Source organism: Carassius gibelio, chromosome B25 (assembly GCF_023724105.1).
Source record: "Carassius gibelio isolate Cgi1373 ecotype wild population from Czech Republic chromosome B25, carGib1.2-hapl.c, whole genome shotgun sequence".
NCBI classification, from domain to species: Eukaryota; Metazoa; Chordata; class Actinopteri; order Cypriniformes; family Cyprinidae; genus Carassius; species Carassius gibelio.
Window position 1 is genome coordinate 6,723,852 of NC_068420.1, and position 18,861 is coordinate 6,742,712.

At 39.5% G+C, this 18,861-nt stretch overlaps 1 protein-coding gene across 3 annotated transcripts in view; it reads left to right on the plus strand.

Moving 5' to 3' along the window:
• Positions 1-18,548, plus strand: part of LOC128014592 (leucine-rich repeat and immunoglobulin-like domain-containing nogo receptor-interacting protein 1) — an 83,636-nt gene extending 65,088 nt beyond the window's left edge. For all 3 annotated transcript variants that reach the window (XM_052598273.1, XM_052598274.1, XM_052598272.1), the window contains one exon: positions 14,641-18,548. In XM_052598273.1, coding sequence (XP_052454233.1) covers positions 14,653-16,500 — 1,848 coding nt within the window. In that variant the 5' untranslated portion in view covers positions 14,641-14,652 and the 3' untranslated portion in view covers positions 16,501-18,548. The remainder of the gene's footprint in view (positions 1-14,640) is intronic.
• The last annotated feature ends 313 nt before the right edge of the window (positions 18,549-18,861 follow it).

Sequence of the window (18,861 nt, forward strand, 5' to 3'; positions counted from 1 at the left end):
GGATCCACTGGCTTGTTGTGTAGCAACAAATAGCAGTATAATGGTCTGTGGTTATGCAGATGAGAGGGAGGGGCCTGTGAAGGGGAGGGGTTTGTCCAAGTGTGTCTTATTGCTAATGACTTCCTGTGTGGCACACACATGCTCACTTACCCTAGCTCTTTAAAGTCAAATCACTTACAGTCTCATTGTCAGAGCGAGAGAGAGAAATAGAGCAGCTTACCGCTAATCTTTAAATGAAATGCTTTTTGCCCAGGAGAAAAGCCCTACTGAATAACTATTATTTTATCCATTAGTTTTGCATTAGTTTCCTGAAATTTCAATCGCTGTCTGTTTAGCGAATAGTCAGACACGGTGCATCCAAATTAAATCATTTCCAAAATCAGGATTTTTGTCTCTGCGTTTGTCAAAGGAATACTCTCTTAGTTGTTATATTAGTGATATTCTCCAGCAGATGTTTAATGCCGCAGTATCATATTACGCTTTAAAAAGACATTATGTGCAGTTCAAGACGTTAACATAAAGCGACATGAAACTGCATTTATGTATGATACATGAATACTGGATTCATGTTTTTATGATGACTCGGAGGATGTTCTGGAAATGAATTGGCAGTAACGAGCCAGCAGAGCACATTAGTCTTGCAGGGAGAAGATGCTCTATGCGCCTGCTGAGTAAATGTTAATCACAATGGAAGACTCTATGGGAACAAGTTGGAAATGTCAGGTAGTCGTGTGGTGGGGCCTGGGTTGTGGGTGGCGCTCGTGTTTGGTTTTTTTTTTTTTTGTCTGTCTGTGGGCGGTGCCTGTATTGTCACTGGACAATTGAGTCAGTACTAGAATTTTAGCTTTAGATTTAAAACCTGCCTCAGACGACATGATGAAAGTGAAAATTATGTTATTAACAGCACTTCGTCAAAACGTACAAATTACATTGTAACTATGATTTAATTTTTTTTTTACAAAAATATATATTACAAATTATTTTAATAAATATATAATCCAAAGAGTAATCGAAAATAAAATAATAATATTATTATTATTATTTAAATAGCTGGTTATATATATAGCTCGAAACCAAAAATAATTTTGATTATTAAAGATATACATTTATTAAAAATGTAAATGTATTTTAAGTAATAAATTGTCAAAATAATAATCAAAATAGAATACAATCATAAAAATAGTCTTTGGTTCTTTTAAAAGTGATGATTTTGGCTCACATTTAACAAAAACCCACCAATTTACTATCTCAACAAATTAGAATATGGTGACATGCCAATAAGCTAATTAACTCAAAACCTGCAAATGTTTCCTGAGCCTTCAAAATGGTCTCTCAGTTTGGTTCACTTGTTTACACAATCATGGGAAATACTCCTGATCTGATAGTTGTCCAGAAAACAATCATTGACATCCTTCACAAGGAGCCACAAACATTCATTGCCAAAGAAGCTGTCACAGAGTGCTGTATCCAAGCATGTTAACAGAAAGTTGAGTGGAAGAACAAGATGCAAAACCAACCGAGAGAACCGCAGTCTTATGAGGATTGTCAAGCAAAATCGATTCAAGAATCGATTCAAGAACTTCACAAGGAATGGCCTGAGACTGGGGTCAAGGCATACAGACGTGTCAAGGAATTTGGCTACAGTTGTTGTATTCGTCTTGTTAAGCCACTCCTGAACCACAGACAACGTGAGAGGCGTCTTACTTGGGCTAAGGAGAAGAAGAACTGGACTGTTGCCCAGTGGTCCAAAGTCCTCTTTTCAGATGAGAGCAAGTTTTGTATTTCATTTGGAAACCAAGGTCTGGATGATGGGTGGAGAAGCTCATAGCCCAAGTTGCTTAAGTTTCCACAGTCTGTGATGATTTGGGGCGCAATGTCATCTGCTGTTGTTGGTCCTTTGTGTTTTTTTTTTTTTAACCAAAGTCACTGCACCCGTTTACCAATAAATTTTGGAGCACTTCATCCTTCCTTCTGCTGACCAGCATTTTGAAGATGCTGATTTGGCACCTGCCCACACTTCCAAAAGCACCAAAAGTTTGTTAAGTGACCATGGTGTTGGTGTGCTTGACTGGCCAGCAAACTGGTGATATTGTCAAGAGAAAAATTTGAAACAAGAGACCAAAAAATGCAGATGAGCTGAAGGCCACTGTCAAAGAAACCTGTGCTTTCATACCACCTCAGCAGAGCCACAAACTGATCACCATACCACGCCGAAGTGAGGCAGTATTTAAAGCAAAAGGAGCCCCTACAAAGTATTGAGTACATGCACAGTAAATGAACATACTTTCCAGAAGGCCAACAATTCACTAAAAATGTTTTTATATATATATATATATATAGCTTTTTTATTGGTCTTATGAAGTATTCTAATTTGTTGAGATAGGGAATTGGTGGGTTTTTGTTAAATGAGAGCCAAACAATTTTACAATTGTACAATTTAAAAAAACAAGTTTCACAATTTTAATTGAATTACTGAAATAAATTAACTTTTCCACAACATTCTAATTTATTGAGATGCACCTGTTTAACATATCAGAATTCTAAAATCTAAATTAGTGACCTGTTTTGAGCCTTTATTGTTATTTTTACATGGGAAGAAAAATCGTATTATAAATTTCATGGCTAAATACAGACTTTTCATTTCCAGATGTACATGTAGCCTAATCCAGTTTGACTAAAATATTTTCTGCTTATGCGATATCTTTTGCATGAACTGCCACCGTTGTCACATTCGGAATTCTGCGAATGAATTTTGAATGTTGAATATGAGTATTTTCTCACTGCAGGAAAATTTTAATTGAAAAGGTGGGCGGTGCTTGTATTATGGCTGTGGGCGGGGCTTCGGTTAACATGCAGATCTGAGGCAGAGAGTGTGAGTACTTCTCATACAGCCATAGCCTGTTAATATATTTTCAAGTGTGTGTGTGTGTGAGTCCTTGTGTTGGAAACCAGATTGCAGTGTGTGTAATCAGTATTCTTCACAGGCCAGTAGATCGATGGAAGCTCAGCAGCTGGTTTTGCTTCCTGAATGAGATGGCAACACCCATCAGGTTTGTGTGTGTACATGTACGTGTTTGAGTGTACAGTGTAATGGGTAAGTCTATGTGTGTTTGTGTGTGTATTTTCGAGGTGATTGGCCGTAGTGATCCGAGTTCAGAGTGGTTATAAATTCTTCAGGACAGTGAAGTCGTGCAGTGATGCTCAATGGTGATGCTGCTTAAAGCACAGATTAATAAGGTGTGTGAGTGTGTGTGTGTGTTAAAGAGGCTGAGGTAAGCATTCCCAGGCTAACGCTTTCTTTAATTGGATTTGTTTATTCATCAGCAGTCCTTCTGGATTTACTGCGTGAGGTAAATGTGCCGATAGCACCAGCAGTTAGCCTAGATCCACACAAGAGCATCAGTTCAGATAATTCATGTTTCCAAGAGAACATCAAATGAGGAGTTGTGTCAGAGCTGTCTTAAAGGGGCCATATTCTATTTCTTTCACTAAGCCCCACCTTAAAAATGTTGTTGACACATTCTAGCATACTGTTCAAAAGTTTGGGGTCACTGAGATTTATTTCTTGTTTTTGAAAGAAGTCTTTAATGCTCACCAAATCTGCATTTATTTGATAAATGTTTTCTATTTAAATATATTTTCAAATGCAATCTATTCCTGTGATGCAAAGCTCAATTTTCAGCATCATTACCCCAGTCTTCAGTGTTAAATGATCCTTAAGAAATTATTCTAATAAGTTGATTTGCTGCTCAAGATTTTTTTTTTATTATGAATGTTTCCTCATTATTAGATTTTTGAGGATCCTTTTATGAATAAAAAGTTCAAATAAGTTTTTGTTTTAGTCATTGTTTTTGCCTTTTAATACATTTGTTGAATCAAATGTAGTCAATAGTCAAAATGTCATCATTTTTGTCATTGAGAAAATTAAACCAAATATTCAGACAACAATTGTTAGTGCTAAATGTTTCAATTAAAATCATTCAATTTGCAATTTTCCCTTAACTTGAGCAACAAAAATTAAACAAAAATATATATTTTTGTCAGTAAAATAGTTTTTAGGAATGTGGTTTACATAGTGCATACCATATATTATAATGGTAAAACAGGCCCATTGCACCGTGGGCTGGTGAAATGTTAACCAATGCAGAAGCCTATGAAGTGTGTGAGTGTGTGTTTTGTGGTTCTGTAGGATTGATTTACATCGTTGAATCTCCTCTGAATCATTCAGATCAATCGGCAGCTACTAAAATAGAAAGCGAGCTGAGGTTTGTGTTCTGAAGAGAGGTAAAGAGCGTTGTAGAGGCGGTGGAGTTACAGAGGTCATGTGATCTCAGCCAAGGGGTTTGTATTTCAGGAGACGATGAGTGTGCGGCGTTCAGCAGATGCTTGGAGACAACGCGATTTATGAGCCTGAGCGAGAGAGACAGAAAACTGTTGGTGAAAACTGAGCTAAATGTGTGTGTGTGTGTGTGTGTGTGTGTGTGAGAACCCTGGAAGCCAGTGTTAAAGAGAAAAGAGTAAGGGGGGTGTGGTTGTGCTCCATTTCCAGAAAGATAGAGAGAGGATGACACAGCTAACAGCACAGGCAGGAAGCTTGTTGATGGATGATGGACTGATATCAAGAGTTTTTCCATATTATAGATGAATGCATAGTTCGATTTGCACTACACAAACTCCCTGATGGATTTGCAGGAAGACGATTGGCTCTATGAATCGCATCCCTGCTGGAACGATCCCGGGTCAAACCAGAAAAAGGAATGTTCTAGGTTAAAGCTGTAGCGATTCAGAGAGCACTGACTTCAAAAAGAAAAATATCGGCAGGTTTTACTGTCAGATTAAATCTGTATATCCATCTATGCTACAGTACAAACGTTATGTCTCCATTTAGTCAATGTACTCACAAAGACCTTTCATTACATTTTTATGTATTACTATGAAACTGCTGTGGTAGAACTGCTTATATAATGTTATATCCAATATTTAAACTTAAAAGAATTCCAAAGAAAGGCGTGTTCAGTTGGCTCAAACTCATAAAAAATGAAGGCAGAAGTTCATCCATCTAGAAAGTAGTCCTCCACCTCCTAGACAATTTAGTGAACTTCACAGATCAAATAATAACCGGTTCTTACTGAATAATTCATGGAAGTGCTTTAACAAAAAATTCAAGCTTCACATTTATGCAAAGCATTTGCTCTGTTTACTTCCATTTTTAGTGTGTCACTGCCTATTTTGCTGGGAGAAAATATTTTTTTTTTGTAGTCCATAAGATGTCATTTGAGCTTGTATTTAAACCATGGATATTCCTTTAAAGGAATATTCTGGGTTCAGTACGAGTAAAGTTTATTCCACAGCATTTGATATAGTCCACCTAAAAATTTGATGGCCATAAAAGGCCATAAAAGATTAGTTTGTTTCTTCATCAGAACATGTTTGGAGAAATGTAACTTTATGTCACATGCTAACAAATTAATAATCTGTAGTGAATGGGTGCCGTCAGAATTAGAGTCCAAATGGTTTTTAAAAACATCACAATAATCCACAAGTAATCCATATGACTCCAGTTCATCTATTAATGTCTGGTAAATGGAAAAGCTGTGTGTTTGTAAGAAACGCATCCATCAAGGCATTCTGGCATCTGAAACAGGAGAGAAATATGCACAGATCAAAGATTTTTACAAGCAAAAACCATTTTAAGCAAATATGTTAGTGGCTTCTGATGTAGGATGAAATGTTTATTTGTTTGTTTGCTTGTTTGTTGTAGATTATCGACCAGTCCTAACTAGTTTACATCTTGCAATTTTTACATTTTTCTTGGAATTGGGAGATATCATCTTGTAATTAGCTTTTTTTTTATAATTTTCTCCCAGGCAGCATAAAGACTCTGAATTTATCTTAACTAAGTCTACCAGCACTCTTAAAAATAAAGGTTCCAAAAGAGGGTCTTTGCAGTGTTGCCATAGAAGAACCTTTTTTTTTTCAGTGAACAGTTCCTAAAAGAACCATTTTGAAGAACATTTTGAAAATCTAAAGAACCTTCTTGACTGTAAAGACTTTCCTGCATTTGAAATTTTCCATAGCTGTTCAAGGTTCTTCATAGAATTATTGATGCCAATAAAGAACCTTTATAGGGCGAACCATTGGCTCATATTCCAGATATATACCATACATGACCAACTGGAAACCATGTAAAACCAGCAGCCACTTCAGGCTGGTTTCAGCTGTGTTTCAGGGAATGTCGGTCGATACCGGTCAATACTGTTGATGGGCATCAAGGCATTAACATGTTCAAACTAAAACGCTTGAACCGGTGGTGAAAAAGAGGAGCTTTTCCAGAGGTGTTGAAAGAGTGTCAAATCTAAACGCCTCGCGCCGAATGTGTCATTTCGCACATTTGTGTTGGTGTTTCGGACGTGCCTGACTCCGTCCCTGTCATTAGTGATGCAGGTCTGACTCTATTTCATCTAAACCAGAGCTAAGAGTGAATCAGGCAGTGCGGCAGTTAACTCTTTAAAATGACACTCTATAATGAGTCGCTCTGACAAGAAACACACTGTTATTAAAGAAAATTGCTCGTGGGTGTGGACTGAAGAGCCTTGCACAAACTAAATCAATATCTGTATCTATATTTTATATGGACCCTGTCAGGGTTTATCTTCAGCCATCATTAGAACAGAATACAATATAATAGAATAGATCTTTAAAGCTAAATACATTTAGGATACAGCTGTGCACTGTATAAATGTACTACATTAAATAACAGACAATGTTCAAGATACAAAACCATATTCATGAGAAAATTGGTGTGCATTTTAACTGCCGAGTTACTTTACAATGCCTTATCCTGGGTGAACGTGTTCAGTTTGTTCACATCCAGCTAATTCTGACAACTTAACATGCTAGCATTGTTTTGAAACACGGTAGGTAGCTGGTTTCCATTCAGACATTAGCCACTGTGTTAAAAACAGCATGAACTGGTAGCTGGACAAACTAATTACCAGCTAGCATGTTCCAGAACATCTACCTGGATTTTCCAGCAGGGGATAAACCGACAGCAGGGACTGAAAATGACTCAGTCAACTTTTACAGGTTATGTACTGACGTTACATAACATGCACATACAGGAAGAATGACGTCTGTTGAAGCATATTCTGAAAAACAGCAGCAGTGTAAAAGGACACGAGCGATCACCTCGTTTCAGGTTCTGCATTAAAGTAACACCTGTCTGTGGAAACATATGCGCTCCTTCCTTTTTAGCTAGATAAATTTCTCTCGCACTCCGAATAAATGAAAAGGGAGACGCTTTGGGGAACAGCGAATGAGTCATGAGATAGACCGAACCGAGAAACCCACACACTCAGAAACACACACACACACACACACAGATGCTATAGGACGGTTTCCTAGTGCGTATTATGTATTATACAACATTATTCATCATTTTGTATCTTTTGGGGTCATACCAGATCAGTTTGTGTATAACGATGTAGAATAAAAAAACATCTGATCATTACAATCAGAATGATTTCTGAAGGATCATGTGACACTGAAGACTGGAGTAATGATGCTCAGAATTCAGCGTTGCATCACAGAAATAAATTAGATTTTAAAATATATCCAAACAGACCATTTTAAATGGTTGTATGTCACAATTTTACTGTATTTATTGTTGATCATAGTTAAACCCCCTAGGCTTTCTTTTCCTTTCTTCACGTTAAACAAATTGGCAAAAAAAAAATAGTCATGAAAACTGCATGACTGCTGATCGAGGGGTCTGAGGAGGTCAAGTGGAGTCAGTCAGGGGGTCTCTGTACGAGGGAAACCTGCTGGTCATGTGCATGTGAATTTGCCCATGGTGCATCAGACTGACTGCACTTATCTCTAAATGTCTCTGTTCGGCAGATGCAATGCAAACAATCAATTTCCCAGCGTGCATTTCTGCATCACATCTCCAGGCCTCCTCCTCCTGCATGCAGAGCGTGATTACCGGTTCAAAATGCAATTTCATCACTCTATAGACTTGATCAGTTGTAATTTGAGGTTTCCGTAGTTATTGTCTCTCTCTCTCTATGAATCTAAAAGATATTTTCTCCAACTAATTGAAACAATTTCACAAAAGTTTAAGAATAAAATCATAGCTAAGATAAGGTTATGTTTAAGACAATGTAAAAAGTGAAAAGTGTGCTGTTTCATTTTTTTAATGACTTTTAAAATAAAATAAAATAGTTTTGTGTATAAGAGTTTCAAGTCATTAGCTTGGCGATATATTAACGTCAAACTCTAGTGGAATCAGCTATGAGTGTCCCTTTAAGGCAAGTCAGTTAATGGCCAGAAAGGGATCGTTAATGGAGTTTCTGCCCATTAAGAGCGTATCAGATCAATTACTCACGAGCCTCCATTTCTGTTAGGTTGCTGCCACAGAAGCTAGCTTGCTTCGTATACGATAGACAGTGAGGCTAGCGTTTGCAGTCTAGCCTATGCTTGTGTGTACATCCCGCTTTTAAAACCCTCATCTCACACTCAGCCAGAAAACGTGCCCTGTGTGATTGATTCCTCAGTGCTCTGACGTCTTGTGTGTTGGACCTCGTTATTCCAGATTCCAGCTGCCATTGTGGACTCGTGTTGATGCTTCTTTTCCTGCAGCTTCAGGGTCAATGTGTCTCCCTCTCCTCAGAGAGAGAAAAACAGAGAGTGACAGAGCGGGGAGAGTGGGAATCTGAGACGTTTGAGCTCTGAGGAGCTGTTAGGGCTGTAGAATGGAGCTAGATTTTCTGGGTGGAGGTGTTTTTAGAAGGTCAGTGGCAGATCTGAAGCTCTGAATAGAAACCTAGTGTACTGTTAGCACTCCCTGAGCCAGTTACTTTACAGACGCAATAATAGCGGAGAGGCAAGTAGAGGGTCTCTAATGAGGGAACACTCAGTCACACTCTGCTGATTCTGCAGCAAGTGCAACAAATAAATGAGCGGATTCAGCCACGGACCATGAGAAATGGAGTGCGTTTGCGATCTTGAACACTGCGTCCCGTGCACAAAAGTTTTAAATGAATGATACGATCTCATTCCTGACACTTGTTTTGTATTTAAATGAAGGCGCTCTGTTGCAGTGTTGTGACTGGTTTGTTAGTTGTTTTTACCTTCAAAGGCTGACTTTAAAGAGGAGCCCAGAGGAACATTTTGTTGCACAGATGTTGTTCTTTTACACCTCAGGAGACTTAAAGGAATACTCCACTATATTGAAAATAGGCTCATTTTCCAACTCCCCTAGAGTTAAAGGGGTCATATGATGCGATTTAAATTTTTCCTTTATCTTTGGATTGTTACAAGCTCTTGGTGCATGAAGAAAATCTATAAAGTTGTAAAGACTTAAGTCTCAAATTTAAAAGAGATATTCTCTATAAAAGTTAACAGTCAACCACACTCACCTAAACGTCTAATTTTAACACGCCCCCACATGTCTACATCACGATGTGGGAAGATTTGCATAACCCCGCCCAAATGTTCACGCAAAGAAAGAAGGCGTAACTTTTATTCTCTCTGTTGCCATCGCTGCCATGTCGTGGAGTCTCGGGGTGTTTCATTGTGAAAGCGAAACTACTTGATTATTACGCTGCAATGAGAGTATAGTTCCTAGCCTTATCAGCCTAGAAAATGGCAACTTTTCATTTTCCATTGGTCTTAGTAAACGATGGAACTACAGAAGAGTCGAGTTTTAAAAAGGAAATATATTGAAACGCTTTGGTCATTTTTGAGTGAGATGCTAAAGGTCTAATCAGATTTAATGATCTATGCTAAGCTACAGCTAAAGTGCTGCCGCCAGACCCAGAGATTTGCTGAATGGATTTGAAACGTATCAATGTTTGTATTTGTATACCTCTGTGCACCATGTTCACACAGACACACAGAGTAATCAGCGTGTTCCATTACACTTGAAAAAAAGGCGCTATTTGTATAATATTTTGCGTTTTTTTGCTGTAATGTTTTCTCACTGGTGAATGAGACATGAAATAATCTGACGGCATTTCATTCATTCATTCATTCATTTTGGAGGAGGCAGTGGTGGCTTTGGAGCGTGATTTGGAGGGAGAGTGGGATCTTATGCTTTGATAGTCCTCTGAAATCGCCTATTGCACCTTTAAAAATCATAAAGAGAAATGAAAATCCACTCTAATGAGATAATTATTCATATACATTAGAAGTGTAGTGCATTAAAATGAATGGATGGCGACTCGGGTCATTTCTTGAATCGGGACATTTTTGAGAAACATTTAATGAGAGTTCATTGTCATATCTCAGATTTTGAAATGCAGGCTTGGTATCTCGGTATCAAATCTAAGCACATTTTGAGCCATTATTGAGGGATTCCTTGAGGGATCATTTTTTTACTCATTAAAAATGCAGAAATACTATTTAATGCATAATTGTAAGCAATTTTTATTTAATTAATTGGCAAACAATCTGTACTTGATGTTTTGGTGAACGGATTCAGGAGATTTAAGTCACTTGGAAGACTCAAAGTCTTCTAAATAGTGGCAGCAGAGCTTCGTTAAGTCAATTAATCAGATTGATTTACGGATGAGCCGGACTGAGGTGTGTTATTCTTGTCCAAGTGTGTGTTTAACTCTGTCCTGTGAGGTGTCTGTGTGCCGAACTGACCTACATGAAGCTGAGGTAAAATAAGTCCGCCTGTCTGTGTGTTAGTGCACCATGCGCGTGTGTGTGTATACAGGATTAGCGAACAGGCTGATTCTGAACTAGATTAGACTCTTAGCGTGCTGTTCCTTTAGCAGTGACAGATGTGAGGAGGATTCTGCTGCTCAGGTATTTAGCTGCTGTCTTTTAGTGGGATTGTTGCTGCTGGGAAACTACGTCCTGCTCCAGACTGCATTAGTCTTACTGTGATGGATTCAGATGTATTAATATATAATATAATAGTAAGTGACGCAACAGATAGAAATATGATCACGTCAGAATAGACAGGAAGCAACTTTGTCATGTTCACTAGGAACTCCCTCACCGCATTGCTTTACAAATCACCTTCCAGCATTACGTTACATACTAACTTACCATGTTACTTCCATGCTACCTAACTGCATTACTTGATACACTACCATATTGCAGTACTTAAAATCATTTGCCATCACATTACTTTACCTTCTGGTGTTCTGCATTATAAGTTATTACACTCTAACTTCCTGCATTATCTTGTGTGCTACATACAACTTGTGTACATACAACTTTGTTGTTACTTTACACACTAATGCAGCAAATTAGATATGTTACCAAACTGCATTATTTCCAACGCTATCTCACGACCAATTCGTACAAATTTTATGAGGTGGCTTATTTGTACGATTTTATACGATCCCAGTGACGGTTAGGTTTAGGGGCGGGGTTAGGTGTAGGTCATTCGTACAAAATCATACGAAGTGTGCAACTCATAAAATATGTACGATTTGAATAAGCCACCTTGTGAAAAATGTACGAATTGCCATGTGATCGGGTTGGTATTTGTTACCTTTAGGTGTGTAACTTTTTACAGTCTCAAACAAACTACCCTATTGCATTACTTTGTGCACTAACGTCATTATTTGACATGCTGCCTTTATTTATTTTTATTTTTTACAGGGGATGAAAGGTCATAGACTCCAACAATGGGATTTTCAGTAGGAGGGCTTAGCAATCAGGCATTTCTTTTCAGTTTTTCACTGTGGGATAATACATAATGCTATTTGATAAGATTTCCAGAGACAGATCATTAGCTGAATAATGTTTCAGCTTGTTGCTAGCCTGATGACCAGACAGCGGTGATAGTTCTTTCATGTCAGATACGTATGAAGAACATTTACATATGTTCTCAGGTTTTGGCAGCACACACTGTAGGCTGCTTAATTTGCTTTGAACAGAACCCAGCCTCCCCTCAACAGCACTAACGGTTTAACACAGGGCCTCTGGGCCACATGCTGAATGCTTCCAGCCAAACTCAACCCTTCAGTGGCTTCATTATTGATCCTGATGAACAACTGGGGCTCACACTTAGATCACTGCAGTTTATTCATAACAAATTACAAACAAAAATCCAAATTGGCCTAAAATGTTTGTGAATCACTTCCTATACATATTCCTTTAGAACGGGAAATAGTCTTGTTGACTACCTGAATGTATGCAGATATTTATACACACATTTGTAAGTTTCATATACAGTAATTTCCTTATGAATCCATATAAATATTTATTCACATAGATGTGAATTATTTTGTGGAACACCGTATATTGGATGCATGCCAATTAATCAGAGGATATCTTACTTTTAATTTGCGCTGGGAATTTGCTAACAAGATCTTTTCTGTTTTTAGCTTTTTGTAACAAGCTCATCTTGGAGATATGTGACCCTGGACCACAAACCCGTCTTATGTGTACATTTTTGGCCGAGATACAACTATTTGAAAATCTGGAGCCCGAGGGTGCAAAAAGAAATCACCTTTAAAGTTGTCCAAATGATTTCTTAGCAATGCATATTAGTGTATTAATCAAAAATGTAGTTTTTATATATTTACAGTAGGAAATTTACAAAATATCTTAATGATACATGATCTTAATATCCTAATGATTTTGGGCATGAAAGAATAATCAATAATTTTGGCCCATACAATGTTTTTTGGCTATTGCTAAAAATAAACCCCAGCGGGCGGCTTAAGACTGGTTTTGTGGTCCAGGGTCACATTTATGTATTTTGTGTTTATGTGGGTGGGTCAAGTTCTCCTGCACACCAATGACTCTGTTTAATGGTCATTGTGTTTCAAGATTTGTGATTCCCTAAAGAACCATTTTAAAGCTCTACAAGTTCTTCGAGCTGAAAAGTCCTTTGCTTGTGGGGGGTTTCTGATATCAGTATCACAATGCATAGTATTTACCAGTCTTTTAGGTCAGAAGCAATCATCACTGACGTCAGTCTTTCTAATGCAAGTTGTACATCTTTTTTTAAGATCATTAGACAGCGATGTTGTGTTACAAGAACAGGAAATGAAGACTCTCAAAAGAACTATTCCAGTGCTGTGTAGGTGGTTATGAAACCATAATCAGAGACACGACAGGTCGGCAGAGAATAGCGTGACAGCAAATCAAAAAAAAAGAACAGAAAAAGTAAAACCCTGAGACATGCAAGCTCTGTTTTCTGTGAGCTGCCTACTTAGACAGCATTTTAAGGCAATTTCTATGTGCTATCTATGCAAACATTTTTGTAATTTTGATGGGACTGGCTTCCGGTGTCATCCTCATCAGTTTTACCGTTTACTGCACATTGTTATTCTTCTCGTTATTTCCATAAAGCAGCTAATGAACCAAAAGTATCGCCCATAGGCTTACTTCTGCATTGAGGAATAAGGTGGATGGTATGGCATCATTAGCTTAGCAGCATGCGAACAGCAGGGCTTAGTAACATGCTAACATTTGAAGCTGCTGCTTGTGTAGCATTCAGAATCAGTCCCTTATGAGGTTTTAATTGGATGATGTATATGTAGGCAAGGTGGCTTACTCGGTTTTGGGACAGTTTCCACTTAAAGATGAATTTCTGAAGATTGTCTAACAAGTCTGTTTTATCTTGTAGTTGTGTTTCTGCTGTTATTTTGAAGACTTTTATCATGGTCTAAGTGCATGGAAGACTCGACCAAACCAAAACTAAGAAGCTAAACCTCACAACAATGGCAGTTATGCATAAATAGTGGGGAGGTTTTGCTGATTCAGGAAGCATTAGAATCTCTGTGTACAGATTTCAATGGTCAGCATGTCTTTTAGTAATTCATCAGAGAGCGAGAGTGTTTCAGATCGTTCTTAAACCAATTCCCCATCTTCTGGTCTCTCTCACAGATGGTATATGCTAGCTATTTCATGCGCGTACCTCCTGACTTCCTGTGAAGTGGATTTCTTGCGGATAAATTCACACAAATGCCTCCATGCCATCATTTCTTATGGATCCCAGACATGGAAGTGTGAACACTTTTAGAGTGTTTAAGAGTGAAAAGGCAGGTTGGGAAACAGGAACAGCCCTCTAACTCACTGCCCAGCTGTGTTAGGTGCACCAGAGGTTTAGAGGATTCATAAATATTTTATGATGGTGATGTAACCTTTGCAATGGATTCCAAGTCAAGTCCCTGAGCTCAGTTAGCACAAGTGCTACTGTGTGTTAAAAGCTTTTGAAGTTGAACTAGCTGGGGTCAAAACAAAGGAGATAGAATCAAAAAGTTCCAATTTGCAATTCAAGGCAATTATGCAAGTACACGACATTGGTTCTTCCTTTTCACAGCTCTGACTAAGTTCAGAATAATTTAACAATTCTTAGTAAAGTAGTTTTATGAGCCTATAATTTAATGAAACTCAGTTGACACTTTGGAAAATGGAAAATGTTTTCTGCTATATTAGTTAAACTCTTAGTAAAACACTCTTTTACCCTCTCCACTCATTCAATGAATAGTATTCAATGAATACACAATTCATTCATGTTTTAGAGCCATATCCTGCCCGCCAAAGAAAATAACGCAACAGAAGTTCAGTCAATGCTGTGTGGTATAATTGTTTATTGATTTGGATGCCTTGAATTTCATATTTTATAACTCAGCACTATTTTTCTCTTTTTCTTTCTCTGTGCAGGTAACCGGTAGGATGGTAGCAGGGGAAGTGAGTGGGCACAGCTTCCTTGTGGCATGCTGGCAGCCCATTCTAATCTTAATGCTGGGCACAGTGCTGTCTGGCTCTGCCACGGGCTGCCCATCACGCTGCGAGTGCAATGCTCAGGAGCGTTCTGTCCTATGCCACCGCAAGAAGCTGATGTCTGTTCCAGAGGGAATCCCATCTGAAACACGACACCTGGACCTCAGCAAGAATCGAATCAAAACTATCAACCCAGATGAGTTCTCTGCCTTCCCACAGCTGGAAGAGCTGGAGCTCAATGAAAACACCATCTCGACTATTGAGCCAGGGGCCTTTAACAACCTCTATGGCCTGCAGAGTCTGGGACTGCGCAGCAACAAGCTGAAGCTCATCCAGCTGGGAGTGTTCACGGGCCTCAGTAACCTAACAAAGCTGGACATCAGTGAAAATAAGATCGTAATTCTGCTGGACTACATGTTCCAGGACCTCTACAACTTGCGCTCTCTGGAGGTTGGGGATAATGACCTTGTCTTCATATCCCACAGGGCGTTTCACGGCCTCAGCAGCCTGGAGCAGCTCACGCTCGAAAAGTGCAACCTGACCTCTGTCCCGACAGAGGCCTTCACGCACCTGCACAGCTTGGTCATGCTGCGCTTACGAAACCTCAACATCAACAGCATCAGAGACTACAGCTTCAAGCGGCTCTACCGTCTCAAAGTGCTGGAGATCGCCAACTGGCCCTACCTGGATACCATGACCACCAACTGCTTGTACGGATTGAATCTTACCTCCCTAACGATCACTAATGCAAACTTGACATCAATTCCGTATTTGGCTTTGCGGCACCTGGTTTATCTTCGTTTCCTTAACATGTCCTACAATCCTATTCAGATGATCGAAGGCAACCGGCTCCATGACCTGCTCAGACTGCAAGAGTTCCACTTGGTGGGCGGTCGACTGACGATGATTGAGCCCTATTCCTTCAGAGGACTGAACTACCTGAAAGTCCTAAATGTGTCCAGCAACTCCCTTAGCACCCTGGAGGAGTCTGTGTTCCATTCAGTGGGGAACCTGGAGACCCTTGCGTTGTACGACAACCCGCTGGCCTGTGACTGCCGTCTGCTATGGGTTTTCCGACGCCGCTGGAGGCTCAACTTCAACCGCCAGCAGCCGACTTGCTCCTCACCCGAGTTCGTTCAGGGAAAAGAGTTCAAGGACTTCCCTGACGTGCTGCAACCCAATTACTTCACGTGTCGCAAGTCTAGGATCCGAGACCGGAAACCCCAGCAGAAGTTCGTTGACGAAGGCACCACCGTCCACTTTATCTGCCAAGCAGATGGAGACCCGACACCCGTCATCATGTGGCTTTCCCCACAAAAACAGTTCATCACAACGAAAACGATAGGACGGCTCACTGTTTTCCCGGATGGCACCTTGGAGGTGCGCTACGCTCAGATTCAGGACAATGGGACATATGTGTGCATTGCTAGCAATGCCGGTGGAAACGACACCGCTTTGGCCCACCTTCACGTCCACAGTTACTCGCCAGACTGGCCCAACCAGCCCAACAAAACCTTGGCATTTATCTCCAACCAACCCAACGACAATGGAGCCAATGGAACAAGAGCAACAGTCCCGTTCCCATTTGATATAAAGACGCTAATCATCGCCACCACCATGGGCTTCATCTCCTTTTTGGGTGTGGTTCTGTTCTGCCTTGTTCTGCTCTTCCTTTGGAGCAGAGGCAAAGGCAACAGCAAACACAACATTGAGATAGAGTACGTCCCGCGCAAATCAGACGCTGGGATGAGCAGCAGCGGCGCCGATGCCCCTCGGAAATTTAACATGAAAATGATATAATCCAGCCAGGGAGCTCAAAAGACCCTTTCAAAAAAAAAAAAGACTCATAAAGATAAAAACAAAAGATTCCCTGCCTGAACAACCTCTGGCTCTGACGAGCTCCCCATAGAGGAGGGGTGTTTTTCCCCCTTTCTAAAGATGGATGTGCGGCACAGAGGTCTTGCTTTTGTTCAATATTGAACATGGGAGGGGGAAAATGTCCTCATGCGCTCTCCTCTGTGATGGCCGCTTAAACTCAGCCTACAGGGACCAATATCTTTGAGAGAGGATTTTGTTTTAAAACACTTCAGTTCCTGTGGATTTTTATGGGCAAAAAAACATGAAAAAAAAGGAAAAACCGAACCTCCAAAATGTTTTGTGTCAACCTCCACAATGCAAAGGCAGAGCATCCTTCTCCCTGCTGTCCTTCTGCCCACATCCTTTTTGTTTGTTTGTTTATTTGTTTAACCCATTTCTTTTCTTGTTTTCTACTTGCATGAATAGTTTTATGACAGAATAACAGTAGATAAATCAGGGGTGAAAAGCACATTTAACACACCTAACAGCTGCCCAAATTCATCTAACAACAGAAAATGGAATATAATAGATTGCATTTCAATTCCTGCAATAGAGAAATATGTGTATAGTGCAACTTTCACCGCACATTTCTTTCTTTGTATCTGTACTCTGCTGTTTAGTTCTCATTTTGCTTTCAAACCCGTATTTTAATGCATTTGTTGGATAAGCCGAGGGGATTTTATGACTCAAGCATCTGGATACACAAGTACAGGTCGTTTATTGTTGGATTAATGGCTTGGCAAGTGAAAGCAGCGGTAATTATGTGACTTTTGTTGTCTGTTTTGCTTTATGTAGAAATGATCACTGTAGCCTGCAGTGAACATTTCTGTAGTGCCTGGTCAGGTTTACACCCATTTAACGGTACTGCAGCATCACACTTTTATATAACAAACCCATTCCAAGTTTTATTCGCCTGAGAAGCTACACCGAAAATGGACAGCTCTGTCTCAGAGTGTGTATGTGCGAAAGCGAGCAAGTTCCTAACAGAATCAATCATTTCATCAAAAGGTGAGAGTGTTAATATGCTCGACAGCACCCAATCACCTTCACCTGCGGCTGCCGTTGGGTCTCACACCTGTCTCATGCTCTCAGATCTGTCTCATGGGTCTCATCACCTGTCTTATGGTCTCGCGCCTGTCTAATGGTCTTAGTCTTAGACCTGTCTTATGGTCTCAGATCAATTTTTCTTTACATTATATGAAGCGTCGGTGCCCAAAGAAACCATTTTAAATGTAACTCAGCACATCTAAGGACTCAGACGGTGCTGGTTGTTACGATGATAGATGTCTTCATGCAAGAGAGGACATCTATTTAAGTTAATAGCACAGTGTTTGTGAATAAAAAAGTGGGAGTAAACTGAAAGTAGGCATGTTTTACGCTGAAAAGAATGCACAATGGCACATTGCTGGAAAGAGACCGGTTAAAATGCACTGGTTAGTGTGTATGAAGCAGGTTTTTGTGCTAAAATGCAACGGTTAAATGAATTCGCTCCACAGTCCAGCTGTGTTTTAAGTATGTGTTCAATCTGGGCCAAGCAGGGCAGGTGATTTCCGTGGAAGGACACTGAGCTGTGTTTATGCACTGGATTTTGCTCAGGTGTAGATGGGTTTCGCCTCGCTAAGTGGTTAGTACTGTTGACTAGGGCTGCAGATGGAGAAGCTGCACAGATGGTTTAACCCTTACTGATCCACTTTAGCGTTAATCTGTCACATGCACACGCGCGCACACACACACACACACACACACACACCTGAATTGTTCTCTGATCCTCTGCCTCTGTGGTCTACCTGCTGTTTTCATCCTATTACGTCAAATAAATCTTTATATGATCTCTGCCCTCTCCAACATTCAGCCCAGGACGATAATGTGCATTAATGTGGTCCATTATATTCTTTTATACAAAAGAAAAAACAGAAACCTAAAAAGGTGAAAAAATCTAGTATGAAAAATGTTTAAATTGTTCTGTGCAATAAAGGTAATATGCATTTTGTTTTCTTTCTGTTTTTTAATTAACACAATTTTATTGATGTTGAATTGTTGAAAATATGGTATGTTGTATTAAACAATCTATGGAGATTTTTTTTTACCAAAAATGTGCATTGTTTATTTTGCTCTGAAGGGAGAACTTTGGCGTTTGCGCAGTTAATGTGAAATAATATTAACCAGCAAGGAAGAAAACAGTGTCATTTTATCGTAATGGGTTTTCTGTGTCCCTGTCGGAGTCATTATGGTAATACAAGACCTTCTGAAAGTTCTATGTAAGAGCTGAGCAAGAACATTTTTTATTTTCTCTGAATAATATTG